The sequence below is a fragment of the Oncorhynchus mykiss genome, chromosome 24 (assembly GCF_013265735.2).
Source record: "Oncorhynchus mykiss isolate Arlee chromosome 24, USDA_OmykA_1.1, whole genome shotgun sequence".
Lineage (NCBI taxonomy): Eukaryota > Metazoa > Chordata > Actinopteri > Salmoniformes > Salmonidae > Oncorhynchus > Oncorhynchus mykiss.
In genome coordinates this window covers 18,856,386-18,875,654 of record NC_048588.1, presented here as the reverse complement: position 1 = coordinate 18,875,654, position 19,269 = coordinate 18,856,386, and the positions used below count along the sequence as shown (strand labels likewise).

General features: G+C 42.5%; 1 protein-coding gene across 2 annotated transcripts in view; it reads right to left on the bottom strand.

The window, feature by feature from the left end:
- Positions 1 to 1,667: 1,667 nt before the first annotated feature.
- Positions 1,668 to 19,269, bottom strand: part of rpa1 (replication protein A1) — a 54,760-nt gene continuing 37,158 nt past the window's right edge. For both annotated transcript variants that reach the window (XM_021582603.2, XM_021582605.2), the window contains 3 exons: positions 18,823 to 18,930; positions 18,422 to 18,508; positions 1,668 to 2,569 (listed from right to left, as the gene is read on the bottom strand). In XM_021582603.2, coding sequence (XP_021438278.2) covers positions 2,462 to 2,569; positions 18,422 to 18,508; positions 18,823 to 18,930 — 303 coding nt within the window. In that variant the 3' untranslated portion in view covers positions 1,668 to 2,461. The remainder of the gene's footprint in view (positions 2,570 to 18,421; positions 18,509 to 18,822; positions 18,931 to 19,269) is intronic.

Below are 19,269 nucleotides of genomic sequence, written 5' to 3'. Positions count from 1 at the left end.
GTTTGAAGAAAAAAAAAAAAAAAAAATGGTTAAGTATAAATTTTCCACAATTCAGGTGTGCAAAGCTGACTTACCCAAGAAGATTCACAGCTCACTAATCACTGACAAAGGTGTTTCTAAAATGTAATGAGTTGGGGGGGTTGAATACTTAGCTATTGAAAGGTTATTAGTGTTGTATTTTTCATTAATCGTAAAAAAAATATTTTTACTTCTTCTGCTTTGAGAGTATTTTGTGTAGATCACTGACCAAATGTTTAATTAAATCCCACTTTGTAACACAAAGTGTGAAGAAATCCAAGGGGGGATGAATACTTATTATATCCACTGCAGCTCACCTGCCAACCCCCAGGTCCCCATCTGTAAAGCCCATCTGTTGTCAAGGTAATAGTTCAGTGGGAACTACTTCTGAATATTACACAGAAATGGCATTCAGTTTAATTGAATGGCAGTCGGCCAATGTGTGTCATGCTAACAAGTGTAAAATCTATTCTAAAAGTGCATTAATATCTAATTTTCTTTCTAATTGGAAGTCTGCATGGCATAATGGAAATTGGAATGAAATAATCTAGCTAGGTGTAAACGGCTGGCATCTTGTGACGACTCCTCAGGGTAAGCTTGAATGAAGTGAATTATTCGTTCACCATGTTTTAAATGAGTAGTCTACATGCAGGATGTAAGAGCTATTTATAATGTGATAGACTTGACTCCCCAAAGTCGTCAAAATGTGCTTTGGTTTAATAGTTGGAGTGCCTCCCTCTCAGAGTGTGAGTGCGTCACGAAATGAAGTGTTTGCGCACAACGACAATCACGGGCTCACCACTCACCGAGCCCAGAGGCTGTATCCATGGTTACATGTGAGACTGACAGGCCGGGAGTCGGGGGGGGATTCACAAAGAGATCCGCTCTGCTTTGACACTAGTTAACTTCGGAACCAAAAGACAACAGCCATCCCAGCCAACAAATGACAACGGTGTTACATGGAGGAAATCTCTAGGAATTCTTCCTAGGGGAAAACCACCACATAAAGAAGTAGAGGGTGTCAGTTTGTGAGGTGGGGGGAACGAAGACAAGATTGAGCGATGAGGCACAGCTAAAAATAAAAAATGTAACAGTGGGAAGACTGCTTTAATCCATCTACACACAAGGGGCCGGAGACTCAGCGTTCAGCGGAAACGCGATGGTTATCAGAAGAAAAACGGGGAAGAAGAGCTTTATTGATGTTCTGCTTTAATACAACATGGAAGTCAAGACTGCAGGAGGGAATCTGAGGCACATCTGAGCTCCACCTCTGGAGATCGATGTGAGTCCCAAATGGCACCCCATTCCCTATATAGTACACTACTTTGGACCAGAGCCTTATGGACCCAGGTCAAAAGTAGCACACGGTAAAGGGAATAGGGTGCCATTTGGGATATACCCAGAGAGCCAGATACTGAATAAATCTTTTAAAATGCAGCAACAAAGAAGCAGGCTCCAGACACGCCCCACGGCCTCCACCCCGCGCCTTTCTCTTTAAATGGGCTGAGACCTGGTTAACCTGCCTGCTGTACATGGTTACATTCAGACATAGTGCATTCTAACACATCACATTAACCTGGACCTTTTATTCATATCTGTCAAAAGAAAAAGCAGAAAATATTCATTTAAAAACACACCTGACAACTGCATCGCGTTTGATCACAAACAGGTTTATTTTTATGCAATCAACTGACCAAATAGATGGAAAGAAAAATGTCCAAAATATTTTAACGTAAGAGATAATGAAGTTAATGTCAAAAGGTCAACCACGCCAACCATGTATCTACATAAATACAGTGAAGAGCATCTCCCAGAAGTCTGCCTGCTCATTGAGTGAGAGTGAATGGGCAGGTCCAGACCAGGCATAGTGACGGTGGGAGCGACAGTGTGAAAGAAGGAGCTAGCTACAGCACAGACCCCCCTCTACTTATACAATACACACGTCCGACTTACGGCAGAACACACAACAATGATTTCTGTGGTTAAGACCGTCCCATCTGCGTCTCCAGCCCTCCTCCTCCAAAATCCCTCTGTGGTTCCATTTTATCCACCACCCAAAACGTCAGCAGTTTCAGAAGACACCCCCCACACAACACCATAACACAGAGGGATATAATACTGCCCCAGCAGCACTCTCTCTAGATTACTGGTTAGTCCAAGAAAACAAACTACCAGTACATTACGCATAAAAAAACATATTCAAAGTTCGGTACATGGACACAGCTAAATAATATTTTTTTTTAAGTATAGAAGAGTGACATTTTAGGTTGCGTCTGAAATGGCACGCAATTCCCCGTGTAGTGCACTACTACATACGGGATAGGGTGCCATTTGGGACGGAACATAAGACTGGTTCACAGTCAGCCTGGCAGGTTGGGAAGAGCTGCAGCTGCAGATCAGAGGAAAGAGCTTGTATGTAGCCGAGGGGGCAAAGCGATCGTTCTTATTGGGTGGCAGCCATCTTCCTGATGTTCATGATGAGTCTCTTGCTGTACTCCTTGTGGTCCACAGGTTTCACCTCCATCACCGTGGCCTTGATCCGGGACTCGTCCTAAAGAGACAGGGGAACACATAGATGTAACATGGTGTCACCCTCCGTGCCCTTTCCTACACTAGCTACCTCTCAATTATCTATCCTAGTAAGTTAAAACTAAATGACTGGTACAAGAAATGTGGCGGAAATTCCCTATAGCCCATATGCCTACACCAATCCAATGCTTTTAGATATGTGGGAAGTAGTATATTATTGGGAAGCACCCACTGTGTTCGAGATAAGACGGACCAACACAAACCATGGCCATGTGCAATAGATAACCTGCTGGGTATAGGCGAACAGTGGCCATTCAACTATTAGAATCGTTGGGAAATTAACAGAAAAACATGGCTGGTGTTCTGTGGTGAGAGGAGATAGCAGCCTGGTACCAGAGAGATTAGCCTACTTCTCTAACACATTAGAAGAGTTGATATTTTAATAGCCTTTATTTAAAATCATCAACTAAAATCTGCTGTCTGGCATTTAGATGGATGATACAACCTCCCTGCACTGCGACGGATTTTAAATGTTTTCACCACCTCCGCATCTGTCTAGACTAGAGAAGGTCATCCACCTGGTCCATCACTCTTTAAACAGGCGGCTACAGTCACCTGCTCGTTCGTAATGGCACCCTCTTCCCCTACATAGTGCACCACTTTTGATCAGAGCCATATCACTCCTGGTCAAAAGTAGTGCACTATGTAGGGAAAAGGGTGCCATTTGGGACGTAGTCAGTCACTTTGTCTTCGTTAATCGCTCTGGAACCACTAGAGGTGATCTGGAAGACATGTTCTGTCAATTGACTCTCACTCCTATTAGAGCCTAACAAGAACTCCCATCCTTCTAGCAGCCCTTACATAACACAGGGTCATACGGAAAGCTAATATGTGCGTAATGACTGCGACCCAGTAGATGAAAGTTTGATTCGACAGACATCACCATTGTACACAGCGGACACAAAAGATCAAAATGCTGCAACCAATTGTCAATATAGAATTCTCAGAGAAGAAATGCCCATTTCCCGTGCGGAGTGAGCATTGTTCTAGACTGCTAATGTATGTGCAGGTGGCAGGGCGCAAAGCGGGGCAAGGGAGTGTCATAGGGTGCGTGACAGAAGGAAATGAGGGATGTTGAGACTGCGGGCAGTGAGTCAGGCCCACACAGCCATCCAGACACAAACGAATAAGACAAAAACACACCACAGGCTTAGTAGCCTGGACTGCCTGGCCCTAAATCACTAACAGTTCTGCTAGAGTACAGCAGCTACAACAGTCAGCCTCGACAGACCCACAGCGCTGTGATTAACATCTGGCAAAACTTTAGAGAGCTTCTGCTGCTTGGGGCTTGGCAGTCTGAGGAAAAAGCACCTCTCTCTCACATGGGCTTGGAAAAACAAGCAGGCAAGTTAAGAACAAATAACAAATTCTTATTTTCAACGGCCTAGGAACAACGGCCTAGTTAACTGCCTGTTCAGGGGCAGAACGACAGGGGCAGAACCTTGTCAGCTCGGGGGTTTGAACTTACTAGTCCAACGCTCTAACCACTAGGCTACCCTGCCGCCCCAGTAACCTTATGGTTTAGTGGATGACATATGCAGCCTGTGGTCCACTGAACACTTCACATTTACAATAGCAGTTTTTTTTTTTTTTACAGCAAAACATTTTATGAACAATGGTTTGAATTGTCCTTAGTGTTTTTTAAATAATTTGAGTGCTAGCTGCAGTGGATATCTTCTCATTTCTACAGCAAGAAACAAGAATGACATAATCATGGTTGCATTGTGTCTGTTAACTTCTTGGTGACAGGGGGCAGTATTTTCACGTCCGGATTGCATGCCCAAATTCAACTGCCTGCTACTCATCCCCAGAAGATAAGATATGCATATTATTAGTATACATATACACACACACACAGTTGAAGTCGCTTAGGTTGGATGTATGTTAAAACTTGTTTTTCAACCACACCACAAATGTCGTTAGCAAACAACAGTTTTGGCAAGTCAGTTAGGACATCTACTTAGTAATTTTTCAAACAATTGTTTACTGACAGATTATTTCACTGTATCACAATTCCAGTGGGTCAGAAGTTTACATACACCAAGTTGACTGTGCCTTTAAACAGCTTGGAAAATTCCCAAAAATGATGTCATGGCTTTAAAAACCTCTGATAGGCTAATTGACATAATTTGAGTCAATTGGAGGTGTACCTGTGGATGTATTTCAAGGCCTACCTTTAAACTCAGTGTCTCTTTGCTTGACATCATGGGAAAATCAAAAGAAACCAGCCAAGACCTCAGAAAAAAAATTGTAGACCTCCACAAGTCTGGTTCATCCGTGGGAGCAATTTCCAAACGCCTGAAGGTACCACGTTCATCTGTACAAACAATAGTACACAAGTATAAACACCATGGGACCACGCAGGCATCATACCGCTCAGGAAGGAGACGACTTCTGTCTCCTAGAGATGAACGTACTTTGGTGCGAAAAGTGCAAATCAATCACCAGAAGAGCAGCACCTTGTGAAGATGCTGGAGGAAACAGGTACAAAAGTATCTATATCGACAGTAAAACGAGACCTATATTGACATAACCTGAAAGGCCTCTCAGCAAGGAAGAAGCCACTGCTCCAAAACCGCCATAAAAAAAGCCAGACTACGGTTTGCAACTGCACATGGGGACAAAGATTGTACTTTTTGGAGAAATGTCCTCTGGTCTGATGAAACAAAAATAGAACTGTTTGGCCATAATGACCATTGTTATGTTTGGAGGAAAAGGGGGGAGGCTTGCAAGCTGAAGAACATCGTCCCAACCGTGAAGCACGGGGGTGGCAGCATCATGTTGTGGGCGTGCTATGCTGCAGGAGGGACTGGTGCACATCACAAAAATAGATGGCATCATGAGGGAGGGAAATTATGTGGATATATTGAAGCAACATCTCAAGACATCAGTCAGGAAGTTAAAGCTTGGTCGCAAATGGGTCTTTCAAATGGACAATGACCCCAAGCATACTTCCAAAGTTGTGGCAAAAGGGCTTAAGGACAACAAAGTCAAGGTATTAGAGTGGCCATCACAAAGCCCTGACCTCAGTCCCACAGAAAAATTGTGGGCAGAACTGAAAAGGTGTGTGCGAGCAAGGAGGCCTACAAACCTGACTCAATTACACCAGCTGTCAGAAGGAATGGGCCAAAAGTCACCAAACCTATTGTGGGAAGCTTTTGGAAGGCTACCCAAAACATTTGACCCAAGTTAAACAATTTAAAGGCAATGCTACCAAATACTAATTGAGTGTATGTAAATGTCTGACACACTGGGAATGTGATGAAAGAAATAAAAAGCTGCAATAAATCATTCTCTCTACTATTATTCTGACATTTCACATTCTTAAATTAAAAGTGGTGATCCTAACTGACCTAAGACAGGGAATGTTTACTAGGATTAAATGTCAGAAATTGTGAAAAACTGAGTTTAAATCTATTTGGCTAAGTATGTAAACTGTATATAGCTATTTTTTGCGTTGCCCCTTTCTCCCCAATTTCGTGATATCCAATTGGTAGTTACAGTCTTGTCTCATTGTTGCAACTCCCGTACGGACACGGGAGAGGAGAAGATCGAGAGCCGTGCATCCTCCAAAACACAACCCCGCCAAGCCGCATTGCTTCTTGACACAATGCCCACTTAACGCGGAAGCCAGCCGCATCAATGTGTCGGAGGAAACACCGTACACCTGGGGGCCGTGTCCGCATGAATTGCACACGGCTCGCCACAGGTGTCGCTAGAGCGTAATGGGACAAGGACAACCCGGCTGGCCAAACCATCCCCTAACGACGCTGGGCCAATTATGCGCCGCCTCATGGGTATCCCAGTCGCAGCCGTCTGCGACACAGCCTGAGATCGAACCAGGATCTGTAGTGACGCAGTGCCTTAGACCGCTGTGCCCCTCAGGAGGCCCCCTTTCTGTAATAGTCCTAAATGTGCCAGTGTTGCTATCTATGGTAGATAGTTGGAGCAGAAACCTGACTAACCAAATCACACATGAAAAGGGCATCAGTCTCTCAGACGCAGCAGAGATGAAGGGTGGTCTAGAAATGGTATCTCCTCATTCTCTACCGTCTAATGAGTGACTACCTCAGGACTCTGCTCTAGACCCCCAACTAACTCAGCCTCACCTCCTCTTCCTCCCCCTAGCACACAGGGCTCTCTCAGGCTCACACACCGCACTGCAGTTCCACAAGGGAGTGTGACAGTGTTTGTCAAGCAATTAGTGTTGGTCACATCTTGCCAGAAAGGCAGAATTTGTGGGCAAAGCGAGGCGAATCAGGCTGCCGCTTGCTATGCAAATCCACAGCACTTCTCTGCTTCTCCTTGCGTAGTACTACTGCACTGGGCCCACCATGGGTGGGATTTGGATGGAAGGCAGACTTCTATGAGAGCTTGACATGGTTTTATGTCCGATGTGCCCTCTTTACTAGTCACCCAGACAACCAGTTACAAGGACTAGGCTGTCTGGGCCAAGAGAGGAAGGTGAGGAATAAGAGCACTGTACGACATTATAGCTGGGTTACGATCACATATAGGCCAATCGTACTTACTTATTAATTATTATAACTTGAAACAAAATTCTGACTATGCTTCTCTCGCCTGATTCCTCAAACAATGATCAAATATATTGTCAGCAGACATGGCTGAGCTGCATCTCTTCTATCAACACAAAATCATGTCTCTGCTAGTCTGTCTGTAGTCAGTACAGCAGGTAGGTAGCCTCTGGAAGCGCTGAAAGGGACTTTGTATAATGAATCCAGTACCTTCGGAAAGTATCCAGACCCCTTGACCTTCTACACAATCTACACACAATACTCCCACAATGACAACGCCAAAACAGGTTTTTGGAAATGTTTGCAAAAAAATACCTTATTTACAAAAGTATTCAGACCCTTTGCTATGAGACACAAAATTGAGCACAGGTGCATCCTGTGTCCATTGATCATCCTTGAGATGTTTCTACAACTTGATCAGAGTCCACCTGTGATAAATTAAATTGATTGGACATGATTTGGAAAGGCACACACCGTCTACATAAGGTCCCACCATTGACAGTGCATGTAAGACCAAAAACCAAGCCATGAGGTTGAAGGAATTGTCCATAGTGCGCCGAGACATGGTGTGTCGACGCACAGATCTGGGGACGGGTACCAAAACATTTCTGCAGCATTGAAGGTCCCCAAGAACAGTGGCCTCCATCATTCTTAAATTGAAGAAGTTTGGAACCACCAAGACTCTTCCTAGAGCTGGCCGCCCGGGTTAACTGAGCAATCGGGGGAAAAGGGCCTTGGTCATGGAGGTGACCAAGAATCCGATGGCCCCTGTAACAGAGCTCTAGAGCTCTGGAGATGGGAGAACCTTCCAGAAGGACAACCATCTCTGCAGCACTCCACCAATCAGGCCTTTATGGTAGACTGGCCAGACAGAAGCCAGTCCTCAGTAAAAGGCACGAGAGACCGCTTGAAGCTAAAGACTCAGACTATGAGAAACAAGAGACTCTGGTCTGATGAAACCAAGAATGAATTCCTTGGCCTGAATGCCAAGCGTCACATCTGGAGGAAACCTGGTACCATCCCTACGGGGAAGCATGGTGGTGGCAGAAGCAGCAAGCTGTGGGGATGTTTTTCAGACTGGGAGACTAGTCAGGATCGAGGGAAAAATGAATGGAGCAAAGTACAGAGAGATCCGTGATGAAAACCTGCTCCCGAGCGCTCAGGACCTCAGACTGGAGCAAAGGTTTACTTTCCAACAGGACAACGACCCTAACCACACAGCCAAGACAACGCAGGAGTGGCTTCAAGACAAGTCTCTGCATGTCCTTGAGTGGCCCAGCCAGAGCCCGGACTTGAACCCCATCTAACGTCTCTGGACCTGAAAATAGCTGGGCAGCAACACTCCCTATCCAACCTGACAGAGCTTGAGAGGATCTGCAGAGAAGAGCGGGTGAAATTCCCCAAATCCATGTGTGCCAAGCTTGTGGCGTCATAAACAAGAAGACCCAAGGCTGTAATTGCTGCCAAAGGTGCTTCAACAAAGTACTGAGTAAAGGGTCTGAATACTTATGCAAATGTGATCTTTAATTTAAATTTAATTTTTTTATAAAATCTGCAAATATTTTGAAAATCCTGTTTTTGCTTTGTTATTATGGGTATTATGTGTAAATTGATGAGGGAAAAAACAATTAAAATCAAATTTAGAATAAGGCCGTAACCTAACAAACTGTGGAAAAAGTGAAGTGGTCTGAATACTTTCCGGAGGCACTGTCATTAGATGAGAAAACGCCAATCTCCAATGACTGATGCAAACTGCTGCTTGAGAAAAAAAAGATATATATATTTTTTTTTAAAGCTGCCGGTAATTTCCCCTGTCCAACACTGCTGCTCTCATGATGCTATAGTACTGATGCTCTAGTAGTGCTGGTAGGAGTCATTAATCATGGCAACCAAGAAACAAAAACATGGGCTTTTTGTCAATTAGTGATGGGGGGTGGGGGGGTAATCGATAGTTACCTATGGATATTATTTGAAGATATATATTATCTATCGTTTTGACAATATTGCAATAATTTTTGCACCAGCTGTACTTGTACCAAAACTCCTTCATAGCTTGTTCTCCATCTTTTTTTTAAATAGGGGAACAATTTGTTTTCAGCACTTTTATTCCCATGACTGAGTCTGGGTCTCTTGTCCCTCTACAGCAGACATATGGTGAGCAATATGTTTGGAACATTGAGTCGCAATAAAATCACAGAACCGAAATGCATATAGAATCGTGAGTACAACAATACATATGGTTTCGGCACCAAAGTATCATGATGCTATCGTATTGTGAGGGCCCTGGCAATTTCCAGCCCTAATGTCAATACGAGACCCTTACATTGTTCATCCTACATTTATTTTTTATTTAACCTTTAACTAGGAAAGTCAGTTAAGAACAAATTCTTATTTACTATGACGGCCTACCAAAAGCCAAAAAGGCCTGCAGGGACAGGGGGCTGGGATACACACACATCACAACAAGAAAGACAACACAACATAAAAGAGACCTAAGATGACAACATAGCAAAGCAGGAACACATGACAACAGTGTCATGACGCTGGCCCGGGGGTAGGTTTATGACAGTTATAAATACCCACCCTTTTTTCCTCTCTCTACCCTAGAAGTTCAAACTGTTTGGGTACAGACCTGGATAGTAGGACAGAACTCTGCAGGCTATCTTTGCAGTAGATTGCAACACCGCCCCCTTTGGCAGTTCCATCTTGTCTGAAAATGTTGTAGTTTGGAATTAAAATGTCAGAATTTTTGGTGGTCTTCCTAAGCCAGGATTCAGACACAGCTAGAACATCCGGGTTGGCAGAGTGTGCTAAAGCAGTGAATAGAACAAACTTAGGGAGGAGGCTTCTAATGTTAACATGCATGAAACCAAGGCTATTACGGTTACAGAAGTCGTCAAAAGAGAGCGCCTGGGGAATAGGAGTGGAGCTAGGCACTGCAGGGCCTGGATTCACCTCTACATGGCCAGAGGAACAGAGGAGTAGAATAAGGGTGCGGCTAAAAGCAATAAGAATTGGTCGTCTAGAACGTCTGGAACAGAGAGTAAAAGGAGGTTTCTGGGGGCGATAAAATAGCATCAAGGTATAATGTATAGACAAAGGTATGGTAGAATGTGAATACAGTGGAGGTAAACCTAGGTATTGAGTGATGAAGAGAGAGATATTGTCTCTAGAAACATCATTGAAACCAGGAGATGTCATTGCATGTGTGGGTGGTGGAACTAATAGGTTGGATAAGGTATAGTGAGCAGGACTAGAGGCTCTACAGTGAAATAAGCCAATAAACACTAACCAGAACAGCAATGGACAAGGCATATTGACATTAAGGAGAGGCATGCTTAGTCGAGTGATCAAAAGGGACCGGTGAGTGGAGAGGTTGGTTGGGGGTCACGGCGATTTAGACAGTTAGCCAGGTCATCGGTAGCAAGCTAGCATAGGATGGAAGTCTGTTATTAGCCACCTCTTGCGTTCTGTCAGTAGATTAGTGGGGTTCCGTGTGGTAGAGGGGATTAATCCAAATCACACAACAACAAAAATAAAAACAATAGATATAGTTAGAGGCCCAAGAAGAAAAAATAATAATAAATAAATAAATTGTCCGATTGTCTATTCAGATAGCAGCCGATAAGACAGCTAACGGTTAGCAGACCGCAGATGGGCGTTCAGGTAACGTCGCGACGGAGGAGCCAGCCGGATAACTCCTTCGGGTAGATAACGTCGGCAGTCCAGTTGTGAAGGCCCGGTGGGGCTCCGCGTAGGCAGTAAAACGGGTCCGGATAGGTGACTGCAGCCCAGGAGTGATTGATGGAACTCTTCAGCTGGCTAGCTCCGGAATAATTGATGTTTGCTCCGGACTCGACGAAAGCCGATAGTCACACGGATAGCAGCTAGCTAGCTGTGAGATCCAGGTATTAATGTCCAGAGTTAGCGGTTGAAATCCAGAGACATGGAGAGAAAAATTGGTCCGGTATGTTCCGTTCCGAGCCGTACAAAACTGGCGATAGATTTGAGCTAAAGGATAGCTGATGACCACAAACCGTGGTTAGCTGAATACTAACGATTTGCCAGTAAAGAAGCTAACTAGCTTCTGAACTAGCTTCTGATTAGCTTCTGGCTAGCTCCTGGCTAGCTTCTGACTAGTTTCTGGCTAGCTTCTTGGAGTTTCTGGCTAGCTTCTTGGAGGATTACAGATTTGAGGTAATACTTTTTTATAACTATAAATTGGTGAGGCGGGTTGCAGGAGAGCGTTTTGAAGATGAGTTGATGGAAAATTAAAAAAATGTATGTGAAAAAAGTTATATTACATACACATATACATATATACACACACACACACACACACACACACACGGGACACGACAAGACGAGGACAAAAGACGTCTGAACTGCTATGCCATCTTGGAATCAAGATGAATATGATGTCAGTTCGGTTGTCATCTGAGACATTCTCATCAATGAAAGGATGACATAAACGATACAGTGGAAAGTCTACACATTATAGTTATCAGATTCACATGGAATTGTTGTGCAATTTAAATGTTTGAATATGAAAATATTTGTGAGGAGATTAAATGTGATTTTAGCTTCCAAAATGTGAGAATTGGGTTTTCATGAGTGAATTAGGCTTGTCTCAGTGGCCCTCCCACGTGAAGAGACATGGGTTATAAAACTATGAAAACACACCCTTCTCCCTCCACTTTATAAGCCCTTGACGAAAATATAACTTCCTGTTCCGAGGACGACGGTCCATACGTTAAAATGGACTAACACGTGCAACTACAGAACTAAGCCAACCTCAGCGTGAGCTTTGGTTGTGAATGGTATGAACTGTGAACTCTTATTCACTAAAGTAGTGAGACATCCTAGCCGTTGAGTTAGCAACAGCAGCTGTCAACGTGGGCTAGGAAAGGACAGACAGAGTACCCTGTCTACCACACAACGACGACACTGCAACGTATCCCGTTCACAACCAGACACTCTTCAAAGGACTCTGTTGGGCAACACGGCCTTCCATCTACCACCAACCTATTGAAGCGCAGCTCAGAGTAAATATTTATTGCATTTTCCTTTTCCAAATGGGTGGTAATTTAGAATGCATAGGATATTGTATTTACGATAGCACAGCTTCTCCCTTTGGTCCTCAGTCTTCCCGCTCTTTCACTCAAACCCAATCCACTTTCCTTTGTGTTGTCATATCTGCTCCGTCCGCTAGGGACGTTTTCCTTTATGACAATTTCTAATCAAGGTATGATTAATTCTGTGTATATGCAATTCTGTGTGATTAGTTAGGTATTTAGTAAATAAATAATTAAACCCAATGTTGTATTGCTGATTGAACTTGTTAGCCAGGGTTCGTGAAGATAACCAAGAATTTACAACTTTCAGATGAGACTGAAATAAGGTGACGATTAATATTGACTGCTATTGATGTAAAATATTACTAGGTCTTTAAGAGTTTATTCGGAATTTAACAGCTCTATATATATTATTTTGTGGTGCCCTGACTTTCTAGTTAATTACATTTACATGAGGTAATATTAATTACAGACAAAGGATTTTATAGAATAGCATGTCGTATCACTTAATCCGGCATAGCCAAAGACACGACAACAGCATGGTAGCAAAACATGACAGCATGGTAGCAACACAACATGGAAGCAGCACAAAACAAAGTACACAGATTATTGGGCACAGACAACAGCAGAAAGGGCAAGAAGGTAGAGACAACAATATATCACGCAAAGCAGCTACAAGTGTCCATGATTGAGTCTGAGATAAAACTGTCCAGTTTGAGAGTTAGTTGGAGCTCGTTCCAGTCGCTAGCTGCAGCGAACTGAAAAGACGAGCGACCCAGGGATTGTGTGTGCTTTGGGTACTTAAACAGAATGTGACTGGCAAAACAGGTGTTGTATGTAGAGGATGAGGGCTGCAGTAGGTATCTCAGATAGGGGGACATGAGGCCTAAGAGGGTTTTATAAATAAGCGTCAACCAGTGGGTCTTGCGAAGGGTATCCAGAGATGACCAGTTTACAGAGGAGCATAGAGTGCAGGGATGTGTCTTATATGGAGCATTGATGGCAAATCTGATGGCCGAATGGTAAAGAACATCTAGCCGCTCGAGAGCACCCTTACCTGCTGATCTATAAATTACATCTTCGTAATCTAGCACGGGTAGGACGGTCATCTGAATCAGGGTTAGTGTGGCAGCTGGGGTGAAAGAGGAGCGATTACGATAGAGGAAACCAAGCCTAGATTTAACATTAGCCTGCAGCTTCGATCTGTTCTGAGAGAAGGACAGTGTATTGTCTAGCTATACTCCCAAGTACTTGTATGGAGGTGACAACCTCAAGCTCTAAATCCTCAGAGGTAGTAATCACACAGGTGGGGAGAGGGGTATTCTTCTTACCAAACCCCATTACCTTTGTTTTGGAGGTGTTCAGAACAAGGTTAAGGGTAGAGAAAGCTTGTAGGACACTACGAAAGCTTTGTTGTAGAGCATTTAACACAAAATCTGGGCAGGGGCCAGCTAAGTATAAGACTGTATCATCTGCATATAAATGGATGAGAGCTTCCTACTGCCTGAGCTATGTTGTTGATGTAAATTGAGAAGAGTGTGGGGCCTAGGATTGAGCCTTGGGGTACTCCCTTGGTGACAGGCAGTGGCTGAGTTTCTGACTTTATACACTGCACTCTGAGGTAACCAGGTTAGCAAACCAGGCCAAAGACCACTCAGAGATGCCAATATTCCTTAGCCGGCCCACAAGAATGGAATGGTCTACCGTATCAAAAGCTTTGGCCAAGTCAATAAAAATAGCAGCACAACATTGCTTAGAATCACGGGCAATGGTGATATCATTGAGGACCTTTAAAGTAACTAACTTTGGCCTGATTATTTGTGAGGATAACATCAAGAAGAGTAGCCTTTTCTGGGTGTTTGGGAGTCATACCTTGTGGGATTGGTAATAATCTGAGAAAGATTTAGGGAGTCCCATTGCTTTAGGACTTGGTCAGGTGGTTTAAGCATGTCCCAGTTTAGGTCACCTAGCAGGACAAATTCAAACTTGGTGTAAGGGGCCAGGAGAGAGCTTAGGGCAGGTAGGGTACAGGCCGGTGCTGATGGAGGACAATTAGCACCCAGCAAGTCAACAAAGAGATATTGGAAAGTTTAATTCCAGAAAATCTAATTGACTGGGGACAGACTTGGAGACAACCGAGCTACATCAGAAAACATTCTCTACAACCTAGCTACACAACTCCACGTAAAAACAAACCTTAAATTTTTTTTTAAAAACACTTCCTTTTCTTAGGAAAAAAAATCTGCAGGTGTGTTTTAAAACTTCTTGGCGCACCCATCCCATTAGCGGGATCATTTGTCAACATCCACTGAATTGCAGAGCGCCAAATTCAAATTAAATCACAAAAATATTTAATTTTCATGAAATCACAAGTGCAATATAGCAAAACACAGTTAAGCTCGTTGTTAAATCAGATTTCAAAAAAGCTTTACAGCTAAAGCAAACTAAGAGTTTATGTAAGGACATCTCTCTCAGCAGACAAAACATTAAACAGCAAAGTAGATTGGTCACGAAAGTCAGAAAAGCAATAAAATGAATCTCTTACCTTTGATGATCTTCAGATGTTTGCACTCACGAGACTCCCAGTTACACAATAAATGTTCCTTTTGTTCCATAAAGATTATTTTTCCATCCAAAATACCTCCATTCGGTTGGCACGTTTTGTTCAGAAATCCACAGGCTCAAGCGGTCACGATGGTGCAGGCGAAAATTCCAAATAGTATCCGTAAAGTTCGTAGAAACATGTCAAACGTTTTAATTTTTTTTATAATCAATTTTCAGATTGTTTTTACAATAAATTATCGATAATATTTCAACCGGACCGTAGCTTTTTCAATAGGAGAGAGAGAGAAAATGTCTGCTCTAAGCTGTTGCACATGCAAAACTCTGCTGGCACCCAGCCATTCACTGACCCGATGTGATCGTTCTCGCTCATTTTTCAGAATAAAAGGCTGAAACTATGTCTAAAGACTGTTCACACCATGTGGAAGCCATAGGGAAAGGAATCTGGTTGATATCCCTTTAAAATGGAGGGAAGGCATGCAATGGAACAGGGAGCTTTCAAAATAAGAGGCACTTCCTATTTGGATTTTCCTCAGGTTTTCGCCTGCAATATCAGTTCTGTTATACTCACAGACAACATTGACAGTTTTGGAAACTTTAGAGTGTTTTCTATCCTAATCTGACAAATATATGCATATTATAGCTTCTTGGCCTGAGAAATAGGCAGTTTCATTTGGGTACGTTTTTCATCCAAACATCAAAATACTGCCCCCTATAGTCAACAGGTTAAGGAGACATTGGGTTGAGGCAATGGTCAGGACATCCTTGAAACAGCAGAATCCTGTAAGCTGCCGAGGCTGAGCTGGCTGTCGTGTTCGCTCTCTCCCCAGCACAGCAATGGTGTGACAGATTGTGGTCGACTCTTCTGTTGTTAATGGGCCTCCCTGGCAAAGCTCCAACTCTCCCTGCTCACAGTCCCAACTCAATCAATTATTTTATGCTGTGCCCTCAAAACAAGGCTCCATCTGTGTAGTTTCCTGAAGAGGGTGACCACAAGTAATCTGTGTGCACCTTTCACATAGCCCCTGAAAACGAGCCGTCTAAAGAAAACACACCGTCTGTTCTGTGGGCTCATCCTACAGACGAACGGATGGAAGGAGAGGGCAAGAAGAGGTAAAGGAGAAGAGGCGGGAATACAAACAATGTAAGGAGAAATGTCACAGCCAACTGCTAATATTTGTCAGGCCAACTGGAATATCAATGTCAAACAGGTGAACATACTGTACAATACCAGTCCAAAGTTTGGATACACCTACTCATTCAAGGGTTTTTCTTTATTTTTGATTATTTTCTACATTGTAGAATAATGGTGAAGACATAAAAACTATGAAATAACAAATATGGAATCATGTAGTTACAAAAAAAAAGTGTAAAACAACAAAATAGATTTTATATTTGAGATTCTTCAAAGTAGCCACCCTTTGCCTTGACAGCTTTACACTCTTGGCATTCTCTCAACCAGCTCCATAAAGTAGTCACCTGGAACACATTCAATTAACAGGTGTGCCTTGTTAAAAGTTAATTTGTGGAAATTATTTCCTTCTTAATGCGCTTGAGCCAATCAGTTGTGTTGTGACAAGGTAGGGGTGGTATACAGAATACAGGCCTATCTGGTAAAATACCAAGTCCATATTATGGCAAGAACAGCTCAAATAAGCAACGAAAAACGACAGTCCATAATTATTTTAAGACATTAAGGTCAGTCAATCCGTAACATTTTAAGAAATGTTCACTTTTTTCCCCAGTGCAGTCGCAAAAACCATCAAGCGCTATGATGAAACTGTCTCACAAGGACCACCACAGGAAAGGAAGATCCAAAGTTACCTCTGCTGCAGAGGATAAGTTTGTTACTTGGGGTGGCAGGTAGCCTAGTGGTTAGAGTGTTGGGGCATTTACCGAAAGGTTGCAAGATCGACTCCCCGAGCTGACAAGGTAAAAAGCCGTTCTGCCCCTGAACAAGGCAGTTAACCTACTCTTCCTAGGTCGTCATTGTAAATAAGAATTTGTTCTTAACTGACTTGCCCAGTTAAATTAAAAAAATACAGTTACCAGCCTCAGAAATTGCAGCCCAAATAAATGCTTCATGGAGTTCAAGTAAGAGACACATCTCAACTAGAGGTCGACTGATTATGATTTTTCAACGTCGATACCGATTATTGGAGGACCAAAAAAGCCGATAACGATTAATCAGCCGTTTAAAAAATATATATATTTCTAATAATGACAATTACAACCATACTGAATGAACACTTATTTTAACTTAATATAATACATCAATAAAATCAATTTAGCCTCAAATACATAATGAAACATGTTCAATTTGGTTTAAATAATTCAAAAACAACGTGTTGGAGAAGAAAGTAGAAGTGCAATATGTGCCATGTAGGAAAGCTAACGTTTAAGTTCCTTGCTCAGAACAAGAGAACATATGAAATGGTTCCTTTTAACATGAGTCTTCAATATTCCCAGTTTTAGGTTGTAGTTATTATAGGACTATTTCTCTCTATACCATTTGTATTTCATTAACCTTTTGACTATTGGATGTTCTTTTAGGCACTTTAGTATTGACAGTGTAACAGTATAGCTTCCGTCCCAAAATGTCTGTTGGGCTTGGGAGGTATACTGGGGCCGTTGGAAAAAGCCACAGGATGGTATTTCAATACCGTCAATAGCGTTGAGACTTTTTCTTTTACGTTTTTTTTTATACTTGTCACTACTTTAAGTAAATACCTTCAGTCAATTTGTGCAATACGTTAGGAGATGTAGAACATTGCGTTCTTCATTTCACCTGTCACATTATGAAGCTTACGGTAGTCCCCAGTCACATGGTGTTTGTATACAGCATGTGCCAGGTGATCTAATTACAGAATGGAATTCACAACAGTTGTGCATTTGGTTTGCTAATTTAGTATCTGGTTAGCTATCTAGCTAAGTGGTTAGCTTCTTCTAAAATCAAGCATTCGCTTGGTAACAGCAGAGAAACCCTTCCTGAATCAACAGCCTTGCTGGCTAATATTTGTTTTGTGCATACAACAAACAGTGTAGCATTTTTTTGTTACTTGTATAGTTTAGGTCAGAAAATGTACAAAATGTTCGCAATGTGCTCATTAGCATTTGGTTAGCATTCTCTATGGGATTTTACATGTACTTGTTAGCATTGGATTACAGAGTATTAGTGGGGTTTGAAAACAGCACCTTGTGTGTTCAGTGTCGGTATTACTGAATATTCCGGAATGGTATGACAATCTGGATACTGCCAAAGTCTAATGTCTATTTGGTTGACAAATATATATATATATTTTTCAATCGGGTGATACTGATCATAGTGATCTTTACACCACCGTTATCGATAAATAATGAACAAAATAAATTATGCTAATCTGAGCACTTCAATTTCTTTAAATTATTTTCATTTTTCAAATATATGCAATTACATTTTAAAGTGTCTTTGAAAAGACGTTTTCACTTGGAGCAAAATCTGTGATACATTTTTTTTTTTGAAAAAAAAGAAAATAATTAATTTTAATTTTTACATCTCATATCTGAAAAACAATGCGTCGGCCAAATTGCAACCAGTGTAGCCTCCCAAATATAAGTATTGTATCAGACCCAAAAATCCAATATATGTCAAGCGATACTTACATTGTAGGTCTCCAGCTTGACTCTGTTGCGGAAGATGAACGTGTGGAAGTTGGCCTGCTGAAAGATCTCCTCGAAGGCAGCTTCATTCTGCATGAAAATTAACAAAATGTGATCAATTAAACTTTAATGACATTTCAAAAACTTGGCTTGTTTCCATTAAAAAGCCATTGTTTTAATCAAAATGGCGGGTCCTAAATCAAAGCCTCTTCCCATCTTTTTTAAAAATGTATTTTTTCATGTAGGCTATATGAGAGCCTACAGAGACCACAGGGCACAGCAGCCTGTTCATGCAGAGCAGAGGTAGCTGGTGGCTAGACAGTGCCTGGGGTTCAGCACCTCCCCAGGCCCTTTCCTCAGACCAGACAGACAGGGAGGCAGACGGGTGGGAGAGTAAGGCTCACCGAGTCTTTGAGTTGCCCTAGGTAAGCAGCGTTCTGTCCCAGGATGGCTTCAGCACTCTCCTGGAAGCAGGTCACCCACTGGTTGTCCCCGTAGTCTGCTATGTTGGCCTGCAGGACGAGAGGAGGGACATAGAGACAGACACATGGTAGGAGTGAGTACTGGGGAAAGTCAAAGGGACAGGGAAAGGTCATCTGGGCTTTATTGATCATAGGTTGCAACACACATGGCACCCTATTCCCTTTATAGTGCACCTACTTTTGACCAGAGTGCAATGGGCCCTGGTCAAAATAAGTGCGCCGCATAGGGTGCCATTTGGACGCAGGCAGAGTCTATTAAAAAGGTAGGCTTCTCAGGGATTTGGTACTTTGGTTTATTGTTGTTAATTTTTTTTTTTTTAAATTGAACCTTTATTTGACTAGGCAAGTCAGTTAAGAACAAATTCTTAT